This window comes from Scyliorhinus torazame, chromosome 8 (genome assembly GCF_047496885.1).
Source record: "Scyliorhinus torazame isolate Kashiwa2021f chromosome 8, sScyTor2.1, whole genome shotgun sequence".
NCBI lineage: Eukaryota > Metazoa > Chordata > Chondrichthyes > Carcharhiniformes > Scyliorhinidae > Scyliorhinus > Scyliorhinus torazame.
Window position 1 is genome coordinate 4,614,447 of NC_092714.1, and position 21,137 is coordinate 4,635,583.

At 48.5% G+C, this 21,137-nt stretch overlaps 1 protein-coding gene across 2 annotated transcripts in view; it reads right to left on the minus strand.

The window, feature by feature from the left end:
* The window catches only part of cadm2b (cell adhesion molecule 2b), a 646,038-nt gene that overhangs the window by 505,563 nt on the left and 119,338 nt on the right, over positions 1-21,137 (minus strand). For both annotated transcript variants that reach the window (XM_072513056.1, XM_072513057.1), the window contains exon 4: positions 15,891-16,028. In XM_072513056.1, coding sequence (XP_072369157.1) covers positions 15,891-16,028 — 138 coding nt within the window. The remainder of the gene's footprint in view (positions 1-15,890; positions 16,029-21,137) is intronic.

Here is a 21,137-nt window from a genome sequence, read left to right on the forward strand (position 1 = left end):
CTGCTAGTGTCCAAACTCAGGCCAAATGTTGTTTAGCTATCACCTCTGTGCTCACAGATCTACATTAGCTTCTGTTAAAGAATGCCTCAATTTTAACGTCCAGATCCTGGGGCGCGATTCTCCGACCCCCCACCGATTTTCCGGTCCGCGATGGGCCGAAGTCCCGCCGCTGTCAACCCACGCCAGCCGGCGTGGATTGAACCACCTTTGGGACGGCGGGACAAGGCGGCGGGGGCGGGCTCCGGGGTCCTGGAGGGGGCACGGGGCGACCTGGCCCCGGGGGGTGCCCCCACGGTGGCCTGGCCCGCGATCGGGTCCCACCAATCCGAGGGCGGGCCTGTGCCGTGGGGGCACTCTTTCCCTTCCGCCTCCGCCACGGTCTCCGCCATGGCGGAGGCGGAAGAGACCCCCTCCATTGCGCATGCGCGGGGATGCCGTGAGCGGCCACTGACGCTCCCGCGCATGCGCCGCCCGGCAAAGTCAGTTTCGCGCCAGCTGGCGGGGTGGAAATCAGTCCAGCGCAGGCCTAGCCCCTCAAGGTGAGGGCTCGGCCCCTCAAGATGCGGAGAATTCCGCACCTTTGGGGCGGCGCGATGCCGGACTGATTCGTGCCGTTTTTGGCGCCGGTCGGCGGACATTGCGCCGATATCGGAGAATCCCGCCCCTGGTTCTCAACTTGACCTCTTTCTATTTGTGCAATCTCCTCCAGTCTCATACTGTCCTCCAGCTGAATACTTCTCTAACGCTGGTCTCTGGTGCATTTTCCATTTTAATCACTCCATCGTTGGCCGTGCCTTCCTCTGCTAAAGGACCTAAAGTGTGGAATTCCCTCCCGAAACCACTTCACCTTTCCACCACATCTCGCTGCACCATTACGAAGCTGCTTAAAACCTACCGCTCTGGGCCACACCTTTACTGGCGACACTATGTCACCGAAGCTCAAAATCTAATTTATTATTATTCCTGTGAAATGCCTGAGACATTTTACTGTGTTAAAGGCTCAATATAAATTATACCTTCTTATTTTCTACATGTGTATATTAGCAAGTGTGTGACTGTGTGAGTCTACGCATGGGTGAGCTTGTGTGTGTGTGAGTGTTTGTAAGTGTGTTTTCGTATTTGTGTGTGATTATATGTGTGCAATGTTGTGGGTGGGTGTCAGTATGTGTGTGTGGGCAGGTGTGTGGGTGGGTGTCAGTATGTGTGTGGGTGGGTGTTAGTGTGTGTGGGTGGGTGTCAGTATGTGTGTGTGGGCAGGTGTGTATGTGTATGGGTGGGTGTCAGTATGTGTGTGGGTGGGTGTTAGTGTGTGTGTGTGTGGGTGGGTGTGTATGTGTGTGGGTGGGTGTTAGTGTGTGTGGGTGGGTGTTAGTGTGTGTGGGTGGGTGTCAGTATGTGTGTGTGGGCAGGTGTGTATGTGTGTGGGTGGGTGTTAGTGTGTGTGTGGGTGGGTGTTAATGTGTGTGTGTGTGTGTGGGTGGGTGTCAGTATGTGTGTGGGTGGGTGTTAGTGTGTGTGTGTGTGTGGGTGGGTGTCAATATGTGTGTGGGTGGGTGTTAGTGTGTGTGTGGATGGGTGTCAGTATGTGTGTGGGTGGGTGTTAGTGTGTGTGGGTGGGTGTCAGTATGTGTGTGTGGGCAGGTGTGCATGTGTGTGGGTGGGTGTTAGTGTGTGGGGGTGGGTGTCAGTATGTGTGTGTGGGCAGGTGTGTATGTGTGTGGGTGGGTGTTAGTGTGTGTGTGGGTGGGTGTCAGTATGTGTGTGGGTGGGTGTTAGTGTGTGTGTGTGTGTGGGTGGGTGTCAGTATGTGTGTGGGTGGGTGTTAGTGTGTGTGTGTGTGGGTGGGTGTGTATGTGTGTGGGTGGGTGTTAGTGTGTGTGGGTGGGTGTTAGTGTGTGTGGGTGGGTGTCAGTATGTGTGTGTGGGCAGGTGTGTATGTGTGTGGGTGGGTGTTAGTGTGTGTGTGGGTGGGTGTTAATGTGTGTGTGTGTGTGTGGGTGGGTGTCAGTATGTGTGTGGGTGGGTGTTAGTGTGTGTGTGTGTGTGGGTGGGTGTCAATATGTGTGTGGGTGGGTGTTAGTGTGTGTGTGGATGGGTGTCAGTATGTGTGTGGGTGGGTGTTAGTGTGTGTGGGTGGGTGTCAGTATGTGTGTGTGGGCAGGTGTGCATGTGTGTGGGTGGGTGTTAGTGTGTGGGGGTGGGTGTCAGTATGTGTGTGTGGGCAGGTGTGTATGTGTGTGGGTGGGTGTTAGTGTGTGTGTGGGTGGGTGTCAGTATGTGTGTGGGTGGGTGTTAGTGTGTGTGTGTGTGTGGGTGGGTGTCAGTATGTGTGTGGGTGGGTGTTAGTGTGTGTGGGTGGGTGTCAGTATGTGTGTGTGTGGGTGGGTGTGTATGTGTGTGGGTGGGTGTTAGTGTGTGTGTGGGTGGGTGTTAATGTGTGTGTGTATGTGGGTGGGTGTCAGTATGTGTGTGGGTGGGTGTTAGTGTGTGTGTGTGGGTGGGTGTCAGTATGTGTGTGGGTGGGTGTTAGTGTGTGTGGGTGGGTGTTAGTCTGTGTGGGTGGGTGTCAATATGTGTGTGTGGGCAGGTGTGTATGTGTGTGGGTGGGTGTTAGTGTGTGTGGGTGGGTGTCAGTATGTGTGTGTGTGGGTGTGTGTGTATGTGTGTGGGTGGGTGTTAGTGTGTGTGGGTAGGTGTCAGTATGTGTGTGTGTGGGCAGGTGTGTATGTGTGTGGGTGGGTGTTAGTGTGTGTGGGTGGGTGTCAGTATGTGTGTGTGTGGGTGTGTGTGTATGTGTGTGGGTGGGTGTTAGTGTGTGAGTGTGTGTGGGTGGGTGTCAGTATGTGTCTGTGTGTGTGTCAGTGCACGTAAGAGTGTTTTTGATATATGCGACAGTGTGTGGGTGTGTTTGAATGTGTGTAAGAGTACAAGTGTGAGCGAGCATGAGGGTGTTAGTGACTGTGTTCATCGGATTCTGTATCTGTGTGTGTGACTGAGTATGAGTGTGTGTGTGAGTGTGTGAGAGTGTGAGAGTGCATGTGTCAGTATGTATATGCATGAGAATGTGTTATGGGCCAGGGTTTAGAGAACCCCAAAGTGTATCATGGAGTTCACCTGATCCACAACTTATTTTGGGGGAGCACACGGCCCACTCTACAGGTGTGGGACAGCAGAAATGGAAAAGTATTTTTTAAAAGCAAAACAATGTTTATTCTATGAACTCAAGTTAACCTTTTTAAAACAAACAGTGAACATCTTAGCAACCATCAATTCAAATACAACCCCCAAAGGCTACAACACCAAGTAATCCTTTAAGTTTTCCCTTTAACATCCATACGACTTAAAAACAAAACCTTTACAGAAGCCCATCAGGTTAAAGTCACTACTGAAAACATTTATAATTCTGAAGTCACCAAATAATCAAGAGATAGTCTTTTGATGGCAGAGAGAACAGCAGTACACCTGCTTGGTCTGGCTTCAGCTCCAACACTGAAAACGAAACTAAAACACACCCTGCAGCAAACAGCCTAAAACTAAAGTAAGAAGCTGACAGACAGTCCAGCTCCACCCACTATGTGACTTCACTGCAGTAGTAAACACCCATTTCTTAAAGGTACTCTCACATGACACCTCCCCCCAAGAAAAAAAAAATAAACCATCAACTTCAAGATGGTTTCATTTTTCACCTTGTCACTATCCTTTAAGAAATGCACACAGTAAATACACTTTTTCGTTTCAAAAAAACAACACATGCAGACAGGTATAATAATATAGTCCATTTTTTCCAGTTCTTCTTCCTCCAACTGAAATCCTTCTCGATTGACAGTCTCTTTGAACAAGAAGGTCTCTGCACGATCCGTCCATTTCTCTACGCCTCGGCTTTTTTCTTTAAAGTCAGATACTTTAGTTCAATCTGATCACAGAGTCCCTTGCAATTCTCCAACACAGGAGCATTGGTTATCACAGCTTTCAGGCAGTCAAATGCCTGCTGAAACTCTGCTGTCCATTGAAATTTTCAACGTTTCTTCAGCAAGTCCATCAGTGGAGCAATCACGCTGCAAAATGTTTTCACCAATGCTTTCACAAATCCACTCATGCCAAGAAATCACATTATTTCCCGTTGTGTCATGTGTATTGGAAACCCCTCAAGGAAAGTGACTTGGGCTTTTCCAAATTCACTTTTGGCTAGGTTCATCACCAAACCCACGTCCTGAAGTCGATCAAATAACTCCATCAGATGTTTCAAATGTTCTGTCCATGTCTGGCTGAAAATTACCAGATCGTTGATATGTATCACACAATTGGGTAATCCTGAAATGACTTTGTTAGTTAACCGTTGAAATGTGGCTGGGGCGTTTTTCATGCCAAATGGCATAACTTTGAATTGGTATATACCATCTGGAGTCACAAAAGCTGAAATCTCCTTCACCCTTTCGGATAAAGGTACCTGCCAGTAACCTTTAAGTAAATCCAGTTTGGAAATAAAAGCTGATTGTCCCACTTTCTCAATGCAATCCTCCGAACGTGGGATAGGATAAGAGTCCGTTCTTGTGACTGCATTAACCTTTCTATAGTCCACACACAACCGTTGGGTACCGTCAGGTTTTGGTACCATCACTATGGGTGAGCTCCATTGGCTGCAACCCACTTCAATTATGCCATTTCTAAGCATACTCTCAATCTCTTTGTTAACCTGTGCCAATTTTAAAGGGTTAAGTCTGTATGGATGTTGTTTGATTGGAACAGCATTTCCCACATCTACATCATGTATAGCCATTTTAGTACTTCCCAATTTATCTCCACAAATATGCCCATGTGATATCAATAACTCTTTCAGGTCAGTCTGTTTTTCCTCTGGAAGGTAACTCAACAGTTTTTAAGAACATCCTCATTTTCCAATTTAATTTGAGGTATGTCAAATTCACAGTCATCTGGATTTGGTTCATCACTTTGAGTGAGAATCATTAAAACCTCCTCCTTTTCCTCTCCTTCCCTTTCAAAGTACCTTTTGAAATGAAAATCGCCTATTGTCACAAGTAGGCTTCAAATGAAGTTACTGTGAAAAGCCCCTAGTCACCACATTCCGGTGCCTGTTCGGGGAGGCTGGTATGGGAATTGAACCGTGCTGCTGGCCTGCCTTAGTCTGCTTTTAAAGCCAGCGATTTAGCCCTGTGCTAAACCAGCCCCATAAGCATATTAAGCATATTCACATGACACACTCGGTGAGTCTTCCTTCTATCTGGTGTTTTTACCACATAATTCACCTCACTTAGTTTCCTTTCAATCTGATACGGTCCACAAAACCTAGCTTTTAAAGGTTCATCTACCACTGGTAACAATACTAAAACTTTATCTCCACAGGCAAAACTACGAACTTTAGATTTCTTGTCCGCAACCCATTTCATCACATGTTGTGCACCTTTTAAATGCAGTCTCGCCAATTCACCTGCTCTATTTAATCGTTCCCTAAAATTTGACACGTAATCCAATAGTGTAATTTCCGATTTCTCACCCACCAATCTTTCCTTAATCAATTTAAGTGGTCCTCTTACCTCATGACCAAAAATGACCTCAAAAGAACTAAATTTGGTTGACTCATTAGGTGCATCCCTAATTGCAAACAGTACGAATAGGATTCCTTTATCCCAATCCTCTGGATAATCTTGGCAACAAGCCCTCAACATTGTATTTAATGTCTGATGCCACCTTTCTAATGCTCCCTGCGATTCTGGATGGTACGCAGTTGATTTAAATTGTTTTATTCCTAAGCTATCCATAACTTCTTTGAATAACCTCGAGGTAAAATTTGATCCTTGATCCGATTGTATTTCTGATGGTAGTCCATATCTAGTAAAGAATTTAAGTAACTCCTCCACAATCTTTTTAGCTGTAAAACTGGAATGGCCTCTGGAAACTTAGTAGACACATCCATTTTGGTCAAAAGATATTGATTCCCACATTTTTAGGAAGCGATCCTACGCAATCAATTAGGACCCTTGTAAAAGGTTCCTTAAATGCTGGAAAGGGTATTAAGGGCGCTGGTTTTAACAATGCTTGAGGTTTCCCTATCACTTGACATGTGTGACATGATTGACAAAATTTAACTACATCTTTATGTAGTCCAGGCCAATAAAAATGTTTCTGGATTTTAGCTTGAGTTTTCCTTATTCCCAAATGACCTCCCACTGGTACCTCATGTGCAACTCGCAACACCTCCTTTCTATACCCTACCGGCAATACTACTTGATGAACTTCTGCCCACTTTTCATCCACCTGCATATGTACGTGTCTCCATTTTCTCATCAAGACATCATTTTTACGGTAATAACACTCTGGTATACACACAGATTCCTCTTCCGTGTATGCTTTCTGATCTATTTTATTTCTACATCTTTCTGTTGTAACTCCGCCAATTTTCCTGAACTAAAAATATCCGCCTCATCCTCCACCTGTTCTTGGTCTTTTTCAACCATCAGATCAAAAATTGTTTCTGATAATTGCACTTCAACTTCATCTTCACTCTTTGATTTCTCCTCTTGTTTTAACCTGTGACTTTGCGACCTTGTTACTACACAATCCGTAAAAAGCCCAGGATATTCGTCCTTCAACACTTCAGTTGACTGATTTTCCAATGACTTATCAACCACAGTAGGCATCACTCCCACCTGCGATCCAGCTATATCATTACCCAAGATAAACTGTATTCCTGGACAAGATAGTTTCTCTATTACTCCTACTACCACTTCACCACTCTTCACTGGACTTTCCAACCTTACCGTATATAATTGAACACTACTCCTCTCACCCTGAATTCCACATATCATCACCTTTTCTGGCAACATTCTTCCCAAACTACATAACTCCTCATCACTTACCATTAAAGATTGACTAGCTCCCGTATCTCTTAAAATTGTGACTTCTTTACCTGCTCCTCCTGATACACATGAGTAAACTTTACCCACACGTGTAATTCTTTAAAGAGATCTGGCACCTTCTTATCAATCACCTCTTGATCAAGCTGTACAATCTTTTGCTCCTCCTTCACGTCACTTGGGCTTTCCTTTACCACTTTAACAAACCCCACTGTCTTCTCCTGTTTTACCACATCAGCCTTCCCAGTGCTTTTCTTCAACCACCAACACTGTGACTTTACATGGCCTAGTTTATTACAGTGAAAACATTTTTAATTTTTCATTTCCTTTCCACCCTCCTGGATTTCTTTTTTAAACTGAGATACACTCTCCTTATTATCTCCCATCTGATCACCTTTACCTTTACCACTTGAGTATTTCTGATGTCCCTAGTTTCTATCCCTCACAGGCTGAAACTGATGTCGGAGACCAAGCTTTGATTTATGACCTAATTCATAATCATCTGCCATTTCTGCTGCTAATCTCGCAGTTTTAACCCTCTGCTCTTCCACATGAGTTCTCACAACATCAGGAATTGAATTTTTAAACTCCTCCAAAAGTATAATTTCTCTGAGAGCTTCATACATTTTGTCTATTTTCAAAGCCCTTATCCACCTATCAAAATTGCTCTGTTTGATCCTTTCAAACTCCATGTATGTTTGACCAAATTCTTTCCTTAAATTTCTAAACCTTTGTCTGTAGGCTTCAGGCACTAATTCACATGCACCTAAGATGGATTTTTTCACCTTCTCATACGTCCCAGATACCTCCTCCGGTAATGATGCAAACACTTATAACCCTTTCTGCCAGCTTTGTTTGAATCAGTAACACCCACATGCCCTGTAGCCATTTCATTTGTTTAGCTAACTTCTCAAATGAAATGAAAAAGGCTTCTACCTCCTTCTCGTCAAACCTTGGCAATGCTTGGACATATTTAAATAGATTTCCCCCCAAGCCTTCGACTATGATGCTCTTTCTCACTATCCTCATCACCATCAACCAACTGTACGTTTCCCTTTACGTCTGCCAATTTTAACTGACTGTCATGTTTCATGGCCATTTTCTGAAGTTCAAACTCTCTCTCTTTATCTTTTTCCCTGATCTGTATCTCCCTTTCTCTTTCTTTTTGTTCTGCTAGGGCTACTCTTTCCGTTTTCCTTTCTTCTCTCTCTTTTTCCTCTCTCTCTCTTTCGTATTCAAGCTGCTTTAATTCTTTCTCATGTTCCATTTGTTTAAATTGCAACTGAATTTTTGCTTTTTCCAATGAGTCAAACTGTATCTCAGGCAACTTTAAATGCTTAGCCACCGCCATAATTACCTAATCTTTTCGCATTTTGTCAGGTAATGTTAACTGCAATGTTTTTGCCAAATCTAACAGTCTGCTTTTAGTCTCTGTCCATAAGGCACTGCATGTGACCGTCTCCACCCCCAAAAACTTCAGAGCCTCTGAGAGATCCATTGTCCACAACACACTCCCTGCTTATACTAAAATACCACACCTGAAAAGCAACCACAATATGCTCACCCCTCACTGTCTTTAAGTTCACAAAGCCAATCCAATAGATAGACTCTTATCCCGAACGAGCCCCCAATTTGTTATGGGCCAGGGCTTAGAGAACCCCAAAGTGTGTCATGGAGTTCACCTGACCTCCAACGTTTAATAGATTGTGGTATGGGGAGCACATTTATAATTCTGAATTCATCAAATGATCAAGAGATAGTCTTTTGATGGCAGAGAGATCAACAGTACACCTGCTTGGTCTGGCTTCAGCTCCAACACTGAAAACAAAACTAAAACACACCCTGCAGCAAACAGCCTAAAACGAAAGTAAAAAGCTGACAGACAGCCCAGCTCCACCCACTCTCTGACATCACTGCAGTAGTAAACACCCATTTCTTAAAGGTACTCTCACTACAGATATTTATATACACACCCATTTATAAACACCCATTTCGAAAAGGAACTCTCACATGACAAATGTGAAAGAGTGTGCGTTTTTGAGTGTAGTTTTGTGAGTATTTGCAAGTGTCTCTGTGCCCGGTGTGTGTGTGTGTGTCAGTTTTTATGTCTGTGCTTGTGTCTGAGTGTCCCGAAGTGTGTGTCTTTCTGTGAGTATATGCATTTCTTCATGTTTGTCTGTGTGTGCCGATGTGCATATTTATGTTTGTCTGTGTGTGTGTGTGCGTGCCTATATGTCTGTATTTGTATCTGTATATCTGTCTGTTTTGTGTCTAGGTATGTTTGGTGTCTGTGTGTTTTTGTGTGCCTGTGTGTGTATCTGTATTTGAGTCTGTGTTTGTATGCCTGCACGTGTGTCTATGTGTATCTGTAGTTGAATCTGTGTCTGTGTATATGTATTTGAGTCTGTGTTTGTTTGTGTGTGTGTCTATGTGTATCTGTATTTGAGTCTGTGTTTGTGTGCCTGTGTGTGTCTGTATTTGTGTACCTGTCTGTGTGTCTGTGTTGAGTTTGTGTGCCTGTGTTTGTCTGCCTTTGTGCATCTGTATTTGAGTCAGTGTTTGTGTGCCTGTGTGTGTTTATGTGTGCCTGTCTGTATTTAAGTCTGTGTTTATCTGCCTGTGTTTGTGTGTGTGTCTGTGCATGTATTTGAGTCTGTGTGTGTGCCTACATGTGTCTGTATTTGAGTCTGTGTCTATATGTGTATGTATTTGAGTCTGTGTTTGTTTGTGTGCCTGTGTCTATGTGTGTCTTGTTTGTGTGCCTGCGTGTGTTTGTATTTGAGTCTGTGCCTGTATTTATGTGTCTGTATGTGTGTGACTGTGTGTGTGTATTGAGTCTGTGTGACTGTGTGTGTGTCTGTTTATCTGTGTTTGTCTGCCTTTGTGCATCTGTATTTGAGACTGTGTACGTGTGTGTCTGTATTTGTGTGTGTATGTATTTGAGTCTGTGTCCTTTTGCGTGCCTGTATGTGTGTGTCTATGTGTGTCTGTATTTGTTTGTGTGCCTGTGTGTTTGTGAATCTGTGTTTGTCTGCCTTTGTGTGTCTGCATTTGAGTCTGTGTGTGTGTGTGTGTGTTTGTGCGCCAGTATGTGTCTGTATCTGTGTGTGTTTGTGTGCCTGTGTGTGTGTCTGTATTTGAGTCGGTGTTTGTGTGTGCCTGTGTGTGTTTCTGTATTTGAATCTGTGTTTGTGTGTGTTTGAGCGCCTGTGTGTGTGTCTGTATTTGAGTCTGTGTTTGTGTGTGTTTGTGTGCCTGTGTGTGTCTGTATTTGAGTCTGCGTTTGTGTATGTTTGTGTGTCTGTGTGCTTGTCTGTATTTGAATCTGTGTTTTGGTGTGTGTCTGTATCTGTGTGTGTGTGTCTATGTGTGTCTGTATTTGAGTCTGTGTTTGTGTGTGTCTGTGTGCATGTCTGTATTTGTGTCTGTGTTTGTGTGTGTTGTGTGTATTTGTGTGCCTGTGTGTGTGTCTGTAATTGAGTCTGCGTTTGTGTGTGTTTGTGTGCCTGTGTGTGTCTGTATTTGAGTCTGTGTTTGTGTGCCTGTGTGTGTCTGTATTTGATTCTGTGTTTGTGTGTGTCTGTATTTGAGTGTGTTTGTGTGCCTGTGTGTGTGTCTGTATTTGAGTCTGTGTTTGTGTATGTTTGTGTGCCCGTGTGTGTGTCTGTATTTGTGTGTGTGTCTATTTGTGTCTGTGTGTTTGTCTGTATTTGAGTCTGTGTTTGTGTATGTTTGAGTGCCTGTGTGTATGTCTGTATTTGAGTCTGTGTTTGTGTGCCTGTATTTGAGTCTGTGTTTGTGTGTGTCTGTATTTGAGTGTGTTTGTGTGCCTGTGTGTGTGTCTGTATTTGAGTCTCTGTTTATGTGTCTTTGTGCGTGTCTGTATTTGTATGCCTGTGGGTGTGTCTGTATTTGAGTCTGTGTGTGTGTCTATTTGTGTCTGTGTGTGTGTCTGTATTTGAGTCTGTGTGTGTTTGTGTGCCTGTGTGTCTGTCTGTATTTGAGTCTGTGTTTGTGTGCGTTTGTATCTGTGTGTGTCTGTCTATGTGTGTGCCTGTATTTGAGTCTGTGTGTCTGTCTATGTGTGTCTGTGTGTGTGCCTGTATTTGAGTCTGTGTTTGTGTGCCTGTGGGTGCGTAGAGACTGGCTACAATTCCTAAATAAAGTATGGCATTTTACTGGAGGTAAGCATTGCTGTGGAAATATTGTTCAGCAGGAAGTGAGAGAGAATACAGCATCACAAACTCTGCAGGGAGTAAATAAGGATCATTTATTGTTTTTAAGGCACAGTTTGAGTGACAGTTAAATCTAACGTGTCAGAAAGTGGCTCTTGCAGCTGCTGCTGCTGTGAGCCCAAAGCAATCAGTTTGCAGAATCTCCCCGAGATCTGATCTACACTGTTTCACAGATTGGCTTTTTTTATAAGTGTTATTTCAGGTGGGTCACCGTGGAATAGCGAGAGTTGCATTTCTCAGCTAGACTGTGATCAGGGGCAGGAACCCTGACTGAGACGACAAACTCTGACACAACTGCTGGTCCTGACCACAGCCCAGTCTCTGGTTGTGTGTGTGTGTGTATGGAGACAGAGTCTGGCTGTGATGCACATTGTGGTCACATATGCAGACATCTCTGACTGTTGAGACTCTCCTCGGAGAATGAGCCAGTCGGATGGGATATTGCAGGGTCCAGCACCACCCCCATCCCCCCCTCACCACCCACCCCCGCCCCCCTGCGCCAAACGTGACCGAGCGACAGGGACCAGGGATCCAGCGGAGCCACTGTTGCAGTGTGAGATACAGAGGACTGGCAATCTGATCGAGTCTGAGGCCACCAAATTCCTGGCTCTATATCAATAATAAATATTGCTGCTGCTTTATTAGACATGATGGAACTGTGTGGAATGGAGCCCCAGTAACTGGGAATTAAAGAAAATAGATATCTTCAGCTGATCCCTCTCACTCCATTCAAGTGCCTTTGCTCACAGTGTGGCTTCACATTATTGCCACATATCAATTTTAATATTTTCATTCCCCTCGCGAAAACAAAGTCCCAGACAATTGTTTTCCTTTTAAAACACTGAATAAAACTTCCTGCTTCTTGTTACGTTGACAATTTATTTTATTAAACGGAAACGGAATTCAACAAACACAATTTGCAGTACATCGGTTACCGTGACACCGGCCCACCGGGTGCTCCGGTTACTGTGACACCGGTCCACCGGGTGCTCCGCTTACCGTGACACCGGCCCACCGGGTGCTCCGGTTACCGTGACACCGGCCCACCGGGTGCTCCGGTTACTGTGACACCGGCCCACCGGGTGCTCCGGTTACTGTGACACCGGTCCACCGGGTGCTCCGGTTACCGTGACACCGGCCCACCGGGTGCTCCGGTTACCGTGACACCGGCCCACCGGGTGCTCCGGTTACCGTGACACCGGCCCACCGGGTGCTCCGCTTACCGTGACACCGGCCCACCGGGTGCTCCGTTACTGTGACACCGGCCCACCGGGTGCTCCGGTTACCGTGACACCGGCCCAACGGGTGCTCCGGTTACCGTGACACTGGCCCACCGGGTGCTCCGGTTACCGTGACACTGGCCCACCGGGTGCTCCGGTTACCGTGACACCGGCCCACCGGGTGCTCCGCTTACCGTGACACTGGCCCACCGGGTGCTCCGGTTACCGTGACACCGGCCCACCGGGTGCTCCGGTTACTGTGACACCGGCCCAGCGGGTGCTCCGGTTACTGTGACACCGGCCCACCGGGTGCTCCGGTTACTGTGACACCGGCCCACCGGGTGCTCCGGTTACTGTGTCACCGGCCCACCGGGTGCTCCGCTTACTGTGACACCGGCCCACCGGGTGCTCCGGTTACTGTGACACCGGCCCACCGGGTGCTCCGGTTACTGTGACACCGGCCCACCGGGTGCTCCGGTTACTGTGTCACCGGCCCACCGGGTGCTCCGGTTACTGTGACACCGGCCCACCGGGTGCTCCGGTTACTGTGACACCGGCCCACCGGGTGCTCCGGTTACTGTGACACCGGCCCACCGGGTGCTCCGGTTACTGTGACACCGGCCCACCGGGTGCTCCGCTTACCGTGACACTGGCCCACCGGGTGCTCCGGTTACTGTGACACCGGCCCACCGGGTGCTCCGGTTACCGTGACACCGGCCCACCGGGTGCTCCGGTTACTGTGACACCGGCCCACCGGGTGCTCCGCTTACCGTGACACCGGCCCACCGGGTGCTCCGGTTACCGTGACACCGGCCCACCGGGTGCTCCGGTTACTGTGACACCGGCCCACCGGGTGCTCCGGTTACTGTGACACCGGTCCACCGGGTGCTCCGGTTACCGTGACACCGGCCCACCGGGTGCTCCGGTTACCGTGACACCGGCCCACCGGGTGCTCCGGTTACCGTGACACCGGCCCACCGGGTGCTCCGCTTACCGTGACACCGGCCCACCGGGTGCTCCGTTACTGTGACACCGGCCCACCGGGTGCTCCGGTTACCGTGACACCGGCCCAACGGGTGCTCCGGTTACCGTGACACTGGCCCACCGGGTGCTCCGGTTACCGTGACACTGGCCCACCGGGTGCTCCGGTTACCGTGACACCGGCCCACCGGGTGCTCCGCTTACCGTGACACTGGCCCACCGGGTGCTCCGGTTACCGTGACACCGGCCCACCGGGTGCTCCGGTTACTGTGACACCGGCCCAGCGGGTGCTCCGGTTACTGTGACACCGGCCCACCGGGTGCTCCGGTTACTGTGACACCGGCCCACCGGGTGCTCCGGTTACTGTGTCACCGGCCCACCGGGTGCTCCGCTTACTGTGACACCGGCCCAGCGGGTGCTCCGGTTACTGTGACACCGGCCCACCGGGTGCTCCGGTTACTGTGACACCGGCCCACCGGGTGCTCCGGTTACTGTGTCACCGGCCCACCGGGTGCTCCGGTTACTGTGACACCGGCCCACCGGGTGCTCCGGTTACTGTGACACCGGCCCACCGGGTGCTCCGGTTACTGTGACACCGGCCCACCGGGTGCTCCGGTTACTGTGACACCGGCCCACCGGGTGCTCCGCTTACCGTGACACTGGCCCACCGGGTGCTCCGGTTACTGTGACACCGGCCCACCGGGTGCTCCGGTTACCGTGACACCGGCCCACCGGGTGCTCCGGTTACTGTGACACCGGCCCACCGGGTGCTCCGGTTACTGTGACACCGGCCCACCGGGTGCTCCGGTTACTGTGACACCGGCCCACCGGGTGCTCCGGTTACCGTGACACCGGCCCACCGGGTGCTCCGGTTACCGTGACACAGGCCCACCGGGTGATCCGGTTACTGTGACACCGGCCCACCGGGTGCTCCGGTTACCGTGACACCGGCCCACCGGGTGCTCCGCTTACCGTGACACTGGCCCACCGGGTGCTCCGGTTACCGTGACACAGGCCCACCGGGTGCTCCGGTTACTGTGACACCGGCTCACCGGGTGCTCCGGTTACTGTGACACCGGCCCACCGGGTGCTCCGGTTACCGTGACACCGGCCCACCGGGTGCTCCGCTTACCGTGACACTGGCCCACCGGGTGCTCCGGTTACCATGACACAGGCCCACCGGGTGCTCCGGTTACCGTGACACTGGCCCACCGGGTGCTCCGGTTACTGTGACACCGGCCCACCGGGTGCTCCGCTTACCGTGACACTGGCCCACCGGGTGCTCCGGTTACCGTGACACAGGCCCACCGGGTGCTCCGGTTACTGTGACACCGGCCCACCGGGTGCTCCGGTTACCGTGACACCTGGACACCGGTGGGGGTATGACGTTCAGGTCTGGCCACCTATGAAGACGGGAGGGGTTGACAAGTTTGACGGATCTACTCCTGTTACTCACGGTGACAGGTGTTATTCCCGCATCAACTGAGAAAAATATAAACACAGAAATACACAACCACTGACTACATGGAGGAAATGGGTGAGAATCCAGTCTGGCTTATATTGGGTCCACAATGCATTGCATTGGAGCTCCGCACTCGGTGTAACGAGGGTGAAATTGGGCTTTGAGGGTTATGGAGAAAGGGTGATTATGAATCAGCCACTCTCTTTAGTCTCTACACCATACACACACGACTGCGTGGCAAAATTTGGTTCCATCTCCATCTACAAGTTTGCTGACGACACAACCACAGTGGGTTGAAAACAACGAGTCCGAATACAGGAGACGGATAGAGAACCTAGTGGAGTGGTGTAACAGCAACAATCTCTCCCTCAATGCCAGCAAAACTAAAGAGCTGGTCATTGACTTCAGGAAGCAAAGTACTGTACACACCCCTGTCAGCATCAACGGGGCCGAGGTGGAGATGGTTAGCAGTTTCAAATTCCTAGGGGTGCACATCTCCAAAAACCTGTCCTGGTCCACCCACGTCGACGCTACCACCAAGAAAGCACAACAGCACCTATACTTCCTCAGGAAACTAAGGAAATTCGGCATGTCCACATTGACTCTTACCAACTTTTACAGATGCACCATAGAAAGCATCCTATCGGGCTGCATCACAGCCTGGTATGGCAACTGCTCGACCCAGGACCGCAAGAAACTTCAGAGAGTCGTGAACACGTCCCAGTCCATCACAGAAACCCGCCTCCCATCCATTGACTCCATCTACACCTCCCGCTGACTGGGGAAAGTGGGCAGCATAATCAAAGACCCCTCCCACCCGGCTTCCTCACTCTTCCAACTTCTTCCATCATAGAATCATAGAATTTACAGTGCAGAAGGAGACCATTCGGCCCATCGAGTCTGCACCGGCCCTTGGAAAGAGCACCCTACTTAAACTGTACTTAAGCCCACACCTCCACCACACAGCGAGCGAGAATAACTCCTGGTTCAGCCAGGTCACCTATTGGCAACTCAAGAGCCACGTTGACAAGAGTTCAACACGAATTCCCCTTACAAATGGAAATCTAGAAAACTATACAACACAGTGCAATATTTCACCGCTGTACTTATAGAAGCTCACCTCGAATCTCCTTATCGCCCTTGAACCATCGGATGTTAGCTGCTGGCTTACTACCGATCGTGGTGCAGGTGAGCTCCACCAAGACTCCCTCGTTGACTGGGCCTTTGAAGCCACTTATTACAGGGGTCTGGGGGACACCTAGAAGAGAATTGTACAGTCCAGTTACACTCTTGTACAGTTATTATCATTCCTGCAAATTACTAACAGAATAAAATTCACTGCCTGAAAGCAGATTCAAGAACAATAATAGATTCAAGGACAAAGGTCTACAGGACGATGGCGAATGAGTAAGGGGAGTGGGACCAATCGGATGGCTCTTTCAAATAGCTGCTACAATCATGATGGGCCGAATGGCCTCCTTCTGTGCTGTACAATTGGTGCGGTTAATTCAGCAGACTTGATTAAATTGGTATGATCTGCAGCCAATTAATTGGAAGAGTGTTGACTATAATTGCTGCCTCAGGCCCTGTGTTTGTATGTGCAAATGTTCAGCTGGAAGTTTTAAAGCTGTATTGTTGGCTGGTTTAATTTTTAAAACCTTGTGCATGAGTGCGAATGGTTGGACACTTGCTTTGCCTCAAAGCTGCTGTCACCTTGAATTAACTTTGCAAGAGCAGACAAGAGGAAGAGAAAAATGAAACAGCAACGCTTGAGCTCAGGACGTTCCACTTACTGAGATTCAAAATGCTGGAAAACCCAGAACAGGCTATTGCCAGCTTTAGTCTGAATTCTGCAACAGAACCTCTTGTGAATTTTCCCGCGTGATGGAAAATTATGCAACGCCGCACAATACTTCACTGCTGCGACAGTTTCTGTTCCTCGGTCTGCAATCATAACCCACAAAGTGTTCCAAAAATGGGGCCACGCTCCTAGAATCATGGAAGCCCTACAATGGAAAAGAAAGCCATTCGGCCCATCGAGTCTGCATCGACCCTTCGAATGAGCACTCTACCCATGTCCACACCGCCCAATCCCATAACCCCGCAATCCAACCTGGATATCCATGGACACTAAGGGGCAATTTAGCATGGCCAATCCACCTAACCTACGCATCTGTGGAATGTGGGAGGAAACCGGAGCACCGGGAGGAAATCCACGCAGACACGGGGAGAACGTGCAGACTCCGCACAGTCACCCAAGGCTGGAATTGAACCAGGTCCCTGGCGCTGTGAGGTAGCAGTGCCAACCACTGTGCAGCCCGCCATGCTGCCCTGGCACCTGAACACAAGCACCTTCCAAATGCATGACCTCTATGGCAATGGCAGCAGACACCTGGGAACATCACCACCTGGAGGTTCCCCTCCAAGTCACTCACCACCCCGACTTGGAAATAGGCAGCTCACCACCACCTGCTCAAGGGCAGTTAGGGATGGGCAATAAATGCTGGTCTCGCAGCGACATCCACAACCTACGAATGAATAAATTTTTAAAAAATCTCCCCGATCCCGTTTGTTCATCATTACCAGATTTTCAGGAGGCAACAGAAAACAAAGTAATCCTTCTGATCTTTCAGTTGGAATTATTGCAGCATTTTTGAAATAGTTGTGATGGGTTCTGTGTTTTCTGTTCCTTTTCGTGTATTTTTAGGGCATAAATGTGTCACATTAAAAATGGAACGGTTTTCCTGACTGCAGATTCCCAGTCACACTGTGCCCGGTGGACCAGACTGATGGTGAAATGAGGTGAAACTTTTCATCATTAAAACAGGAATATTCTGGCCTGGGTTCAGAGAACCCATTCAGTCGATTCTTTACATTGAATTCTCTCTGTACTTAAGCAGGATTGTAAGAATACACGGGAATAACGTGGCATTGGAAAATGGGGCAATTTTAGATCCAGTTGCCAATTTCCACTCAGGGAGGGAGGCCCAGGACTGATGTGTGCACTGTAACTGGGAGGGGCAGTAATACTAACATCACACAAAATAATTCATTATAGAGGAACAGAGAAAAGAAAGTTGAATTTATATCATAATAACATTATTGTCCATTTATATTCCATTGTTAAGGTAATAAAACATCACAGGTAACTTCACAGGAAAACAAAATATACAGAACATAGAACAGGACAGCACAGTACAGGCCCTTCAGCCCACGATGTTGTATCGACCATTTATCCTAATCTAAGATCAACCTAACCTACACCCCTTCAATTTACTGCTGTCCATGTGCCTGTCCAAGAGTCGCTTAAATGTCCCGAATGACTCTGACTCCACCCCCTCTGCTGGCAGTGCGTTCCACACACCCACCACTCTCTGTGGAAATAACCTACCTCTGACATCTCCCCTATACCTTCCTCCAATCACCTTAAAATTATGTCCCCTCGTGACAGCCACTTCCACCCTCGGGAAAAGTCTCTGGCTATCCACTCTATCCATGCCTCTCATCACCTTGTACACCTCTATCAAGTCACCTCTCTGCCTTCTTCGTTCCAGTGAGAAAAGCCCTAGCTCCCTCAACCATTCTTCGTAAGACATGCCCTCCAGTCCAGGCAGCATCCTGGTACATCTCCTCTGTACCCTCTCCATAGCATCCACATCCTTCCTATAATGAGGTGAGCAGAACTGGACACAATATTCCAAGTGTGGTCTAACTAGAGTTTTATAAAGCTGCAGCAAAACCTCGCGGCTCTTAAACTCAATCCCCCTGTTAATGAAAGCTAACACACCATACGCCTTCTTAACAACCCTATCAACCTGGGTGGCAACTTTGAGGGATCTATGTACTTGGACCCCAAGATCTCTCTGTTCCTCCACACTTCCAAGAATCCTGCCTTTAACCCTGTATTCAGCATTCAAATTTGACCTTCCAAAATGAATCACTTCACATTTATCAAGATTGAACTCCATCTGCCACTTCTCAGCCCAGATCTGCATCCTGTCAATGTTCTGTTGTAACCTGCAACAGCCCTCAACACTGGCTACAACTACCCCAACCTTTGTGTCATCGGCAAACTTACGAACCCACCCTTCCACTTCCTCATCCAAGTCATTTATGAAAACCACAAAGAGCAGAGGTCCCAGAACAGATCCTTGCGGGACACCACTGGTCACCGACCTCCAGGCGGAATACTTTCCATCCACTACCACTCGCTGTCTTCTTTCAGCCAGCCAATTTTGTATCCAGACAGCCAAATTTCCCTGTATCCCATGCTCCCTGACTTTCTGAATGAGCCTATCATGGGGAACCTGATCAAATGCCTTACTGAAATCCATATAGACCACATCCACTGCCTGACCTTCATCAATGTGTCTCGTCACAGCCTCAAAGAATTTAACGAGGTTTGTGAGGCGTGACCTACCCCTCACAAAGCCATGCTGACTATCGTTAATCAAACTATGTTTTTATAAATAATCATAAATCCTATCTCTCAGAATCCTTTCCAATATTTTGCACACCACAGACGTAAGACTGATGAGTCTGTAATTCCCAGGGATTTCCCTATTCCCTTTCTTGAATAGGGGAACAACATTCGCCTCCCTCCAATCATCCGGTACTTCTCCAGTGGAGAGTGAGGACACAAAGATCATCGCCAACGGCGCAGCAATCTCCTCTCTCGCTTCCCTTAGTAACCTTGGGTATATCCCGTCAGGCCCAGGGGACCTATCTATCCTGATGCTTTTCAAAATTTCCAGCACATCCTCCTTCTTAATATCAACCTGTTTGAGTCTATTAACCTCGTTCGCACTGTTCTCATGAGCAACAAGGTCCCTCTCTCCAGTGAATACTGAAGCAAAATATACATTTCGGGCCTCCCCCATCTCCTCAGACTCTCGGCACAAGTTCCCTCCACTATCCCTGATTGGCCCTACTCTCACTCTGATCATCCTCTTATTTCTCACATAAGTGTAGAACGCCTTGGGGTTTTCCCTAATCTTTCCCGCCAGGCTTTTTCATGCCCCCTTCTAGTTCTCCTCAGTCCATTTTTGAGTTCCTTCCTGGCTACCTTGTAACCCTCTAGAGCCGAGTCAAATCCTTGCTTCCTCAACCTTACGTAAGCTTCCTTCTTCCTCTTGACTAGAAGCTCCACTTCTCTTGTCATCCAAGGCTCCTTCACCTGACCATTCCTTCCTCGCCTCAGTGGGACAAAACTATCCAGCACTCGCAGCAAATGCTGCTTAAACAATCCCCACATTACTGTTGTGAGGTGGAGAAGCAGAGAGGGTTAGGGAGGGAATTCCGGAGCTTGGCGCTCAGGCGGCAGAAATCATGGTCACCAATGGTGGAGCGATTCTGTCAGAGATGCTCAGGAGGTCAGAATGAAGACATCAAGATCTCTGATAGGTGGAGGGAGGAGATTACAGCGATAGGGTAAAGGCACTTCAGCTCCTGGAGAATCTATTGAAGTGGAATCATTGTTATAATGTAGGAAATCCATAACAAGATCAGAGTTTTCACTGATGACTGCACAATGTTCAGCACCCTTCGCAATTCCTTCGACACTGAAGTAGTCCATGTCCGAACGCAGCAAGACCTGGAAAATACCCAGGCTTGGACTGACAAGAAGTAAATTAAATCACATCACACAAGTGGCAGGCAATGACTATCTTCACCAATGCGGGCTGGATTCTCTGTCCCGCGACACCTGAAGTGCGTTTCCCAAAGGGACAGCGAATCGGGAATGGGGATCGGTGCCCGACGCGATGCTCCAACCCTCCCCCGCTGGCGCCGCGATCGAGGTTCACGACTGCATTCCAGCGGGAGGATGTAAATTAATGCAATGACCCATTATGGGCCCGGCAACCTATTCTCCACATTCTCCAGTCCCCTGCGCTGGGAATCAGGCGGGCACAGATCACTTCTGGTATTTACCAGCGTGGCCCTGACCTGGAGGACCTCACGATGGGTTAAGGGGTTAACCACTTAAGGGTGTTGCCCTAAGCTCCATCCAAGGGCCTCCCCCCCCACCCACAACAATGCACTACCTGCATCCCTCCTCTATGAGGCCCCCCCCCCCCACACACCTCCCTCATCAGAGACCCCCTTAAAAGGAAGAGCCCACCACCCCAGGAACCCACTTAATAGGAAGACCCTGCCCAGGGACCTCTTAATAGGGAGCCCCCCCCCCCCGCAAAGTGTGTGATTGCAAAGCGCTTACCACTCTTTGATGTGGTTGATGTTTGTAAACATTGGGATTTCAGAACTTAAGAGTCACTCATCCATGAAGGGCAATGAATGGATCAAGGCTGTGCTTGGTTTGTGTCAGCTGTCAAACACAGCCCACTACTAGAAAAGAATGAATGATTTG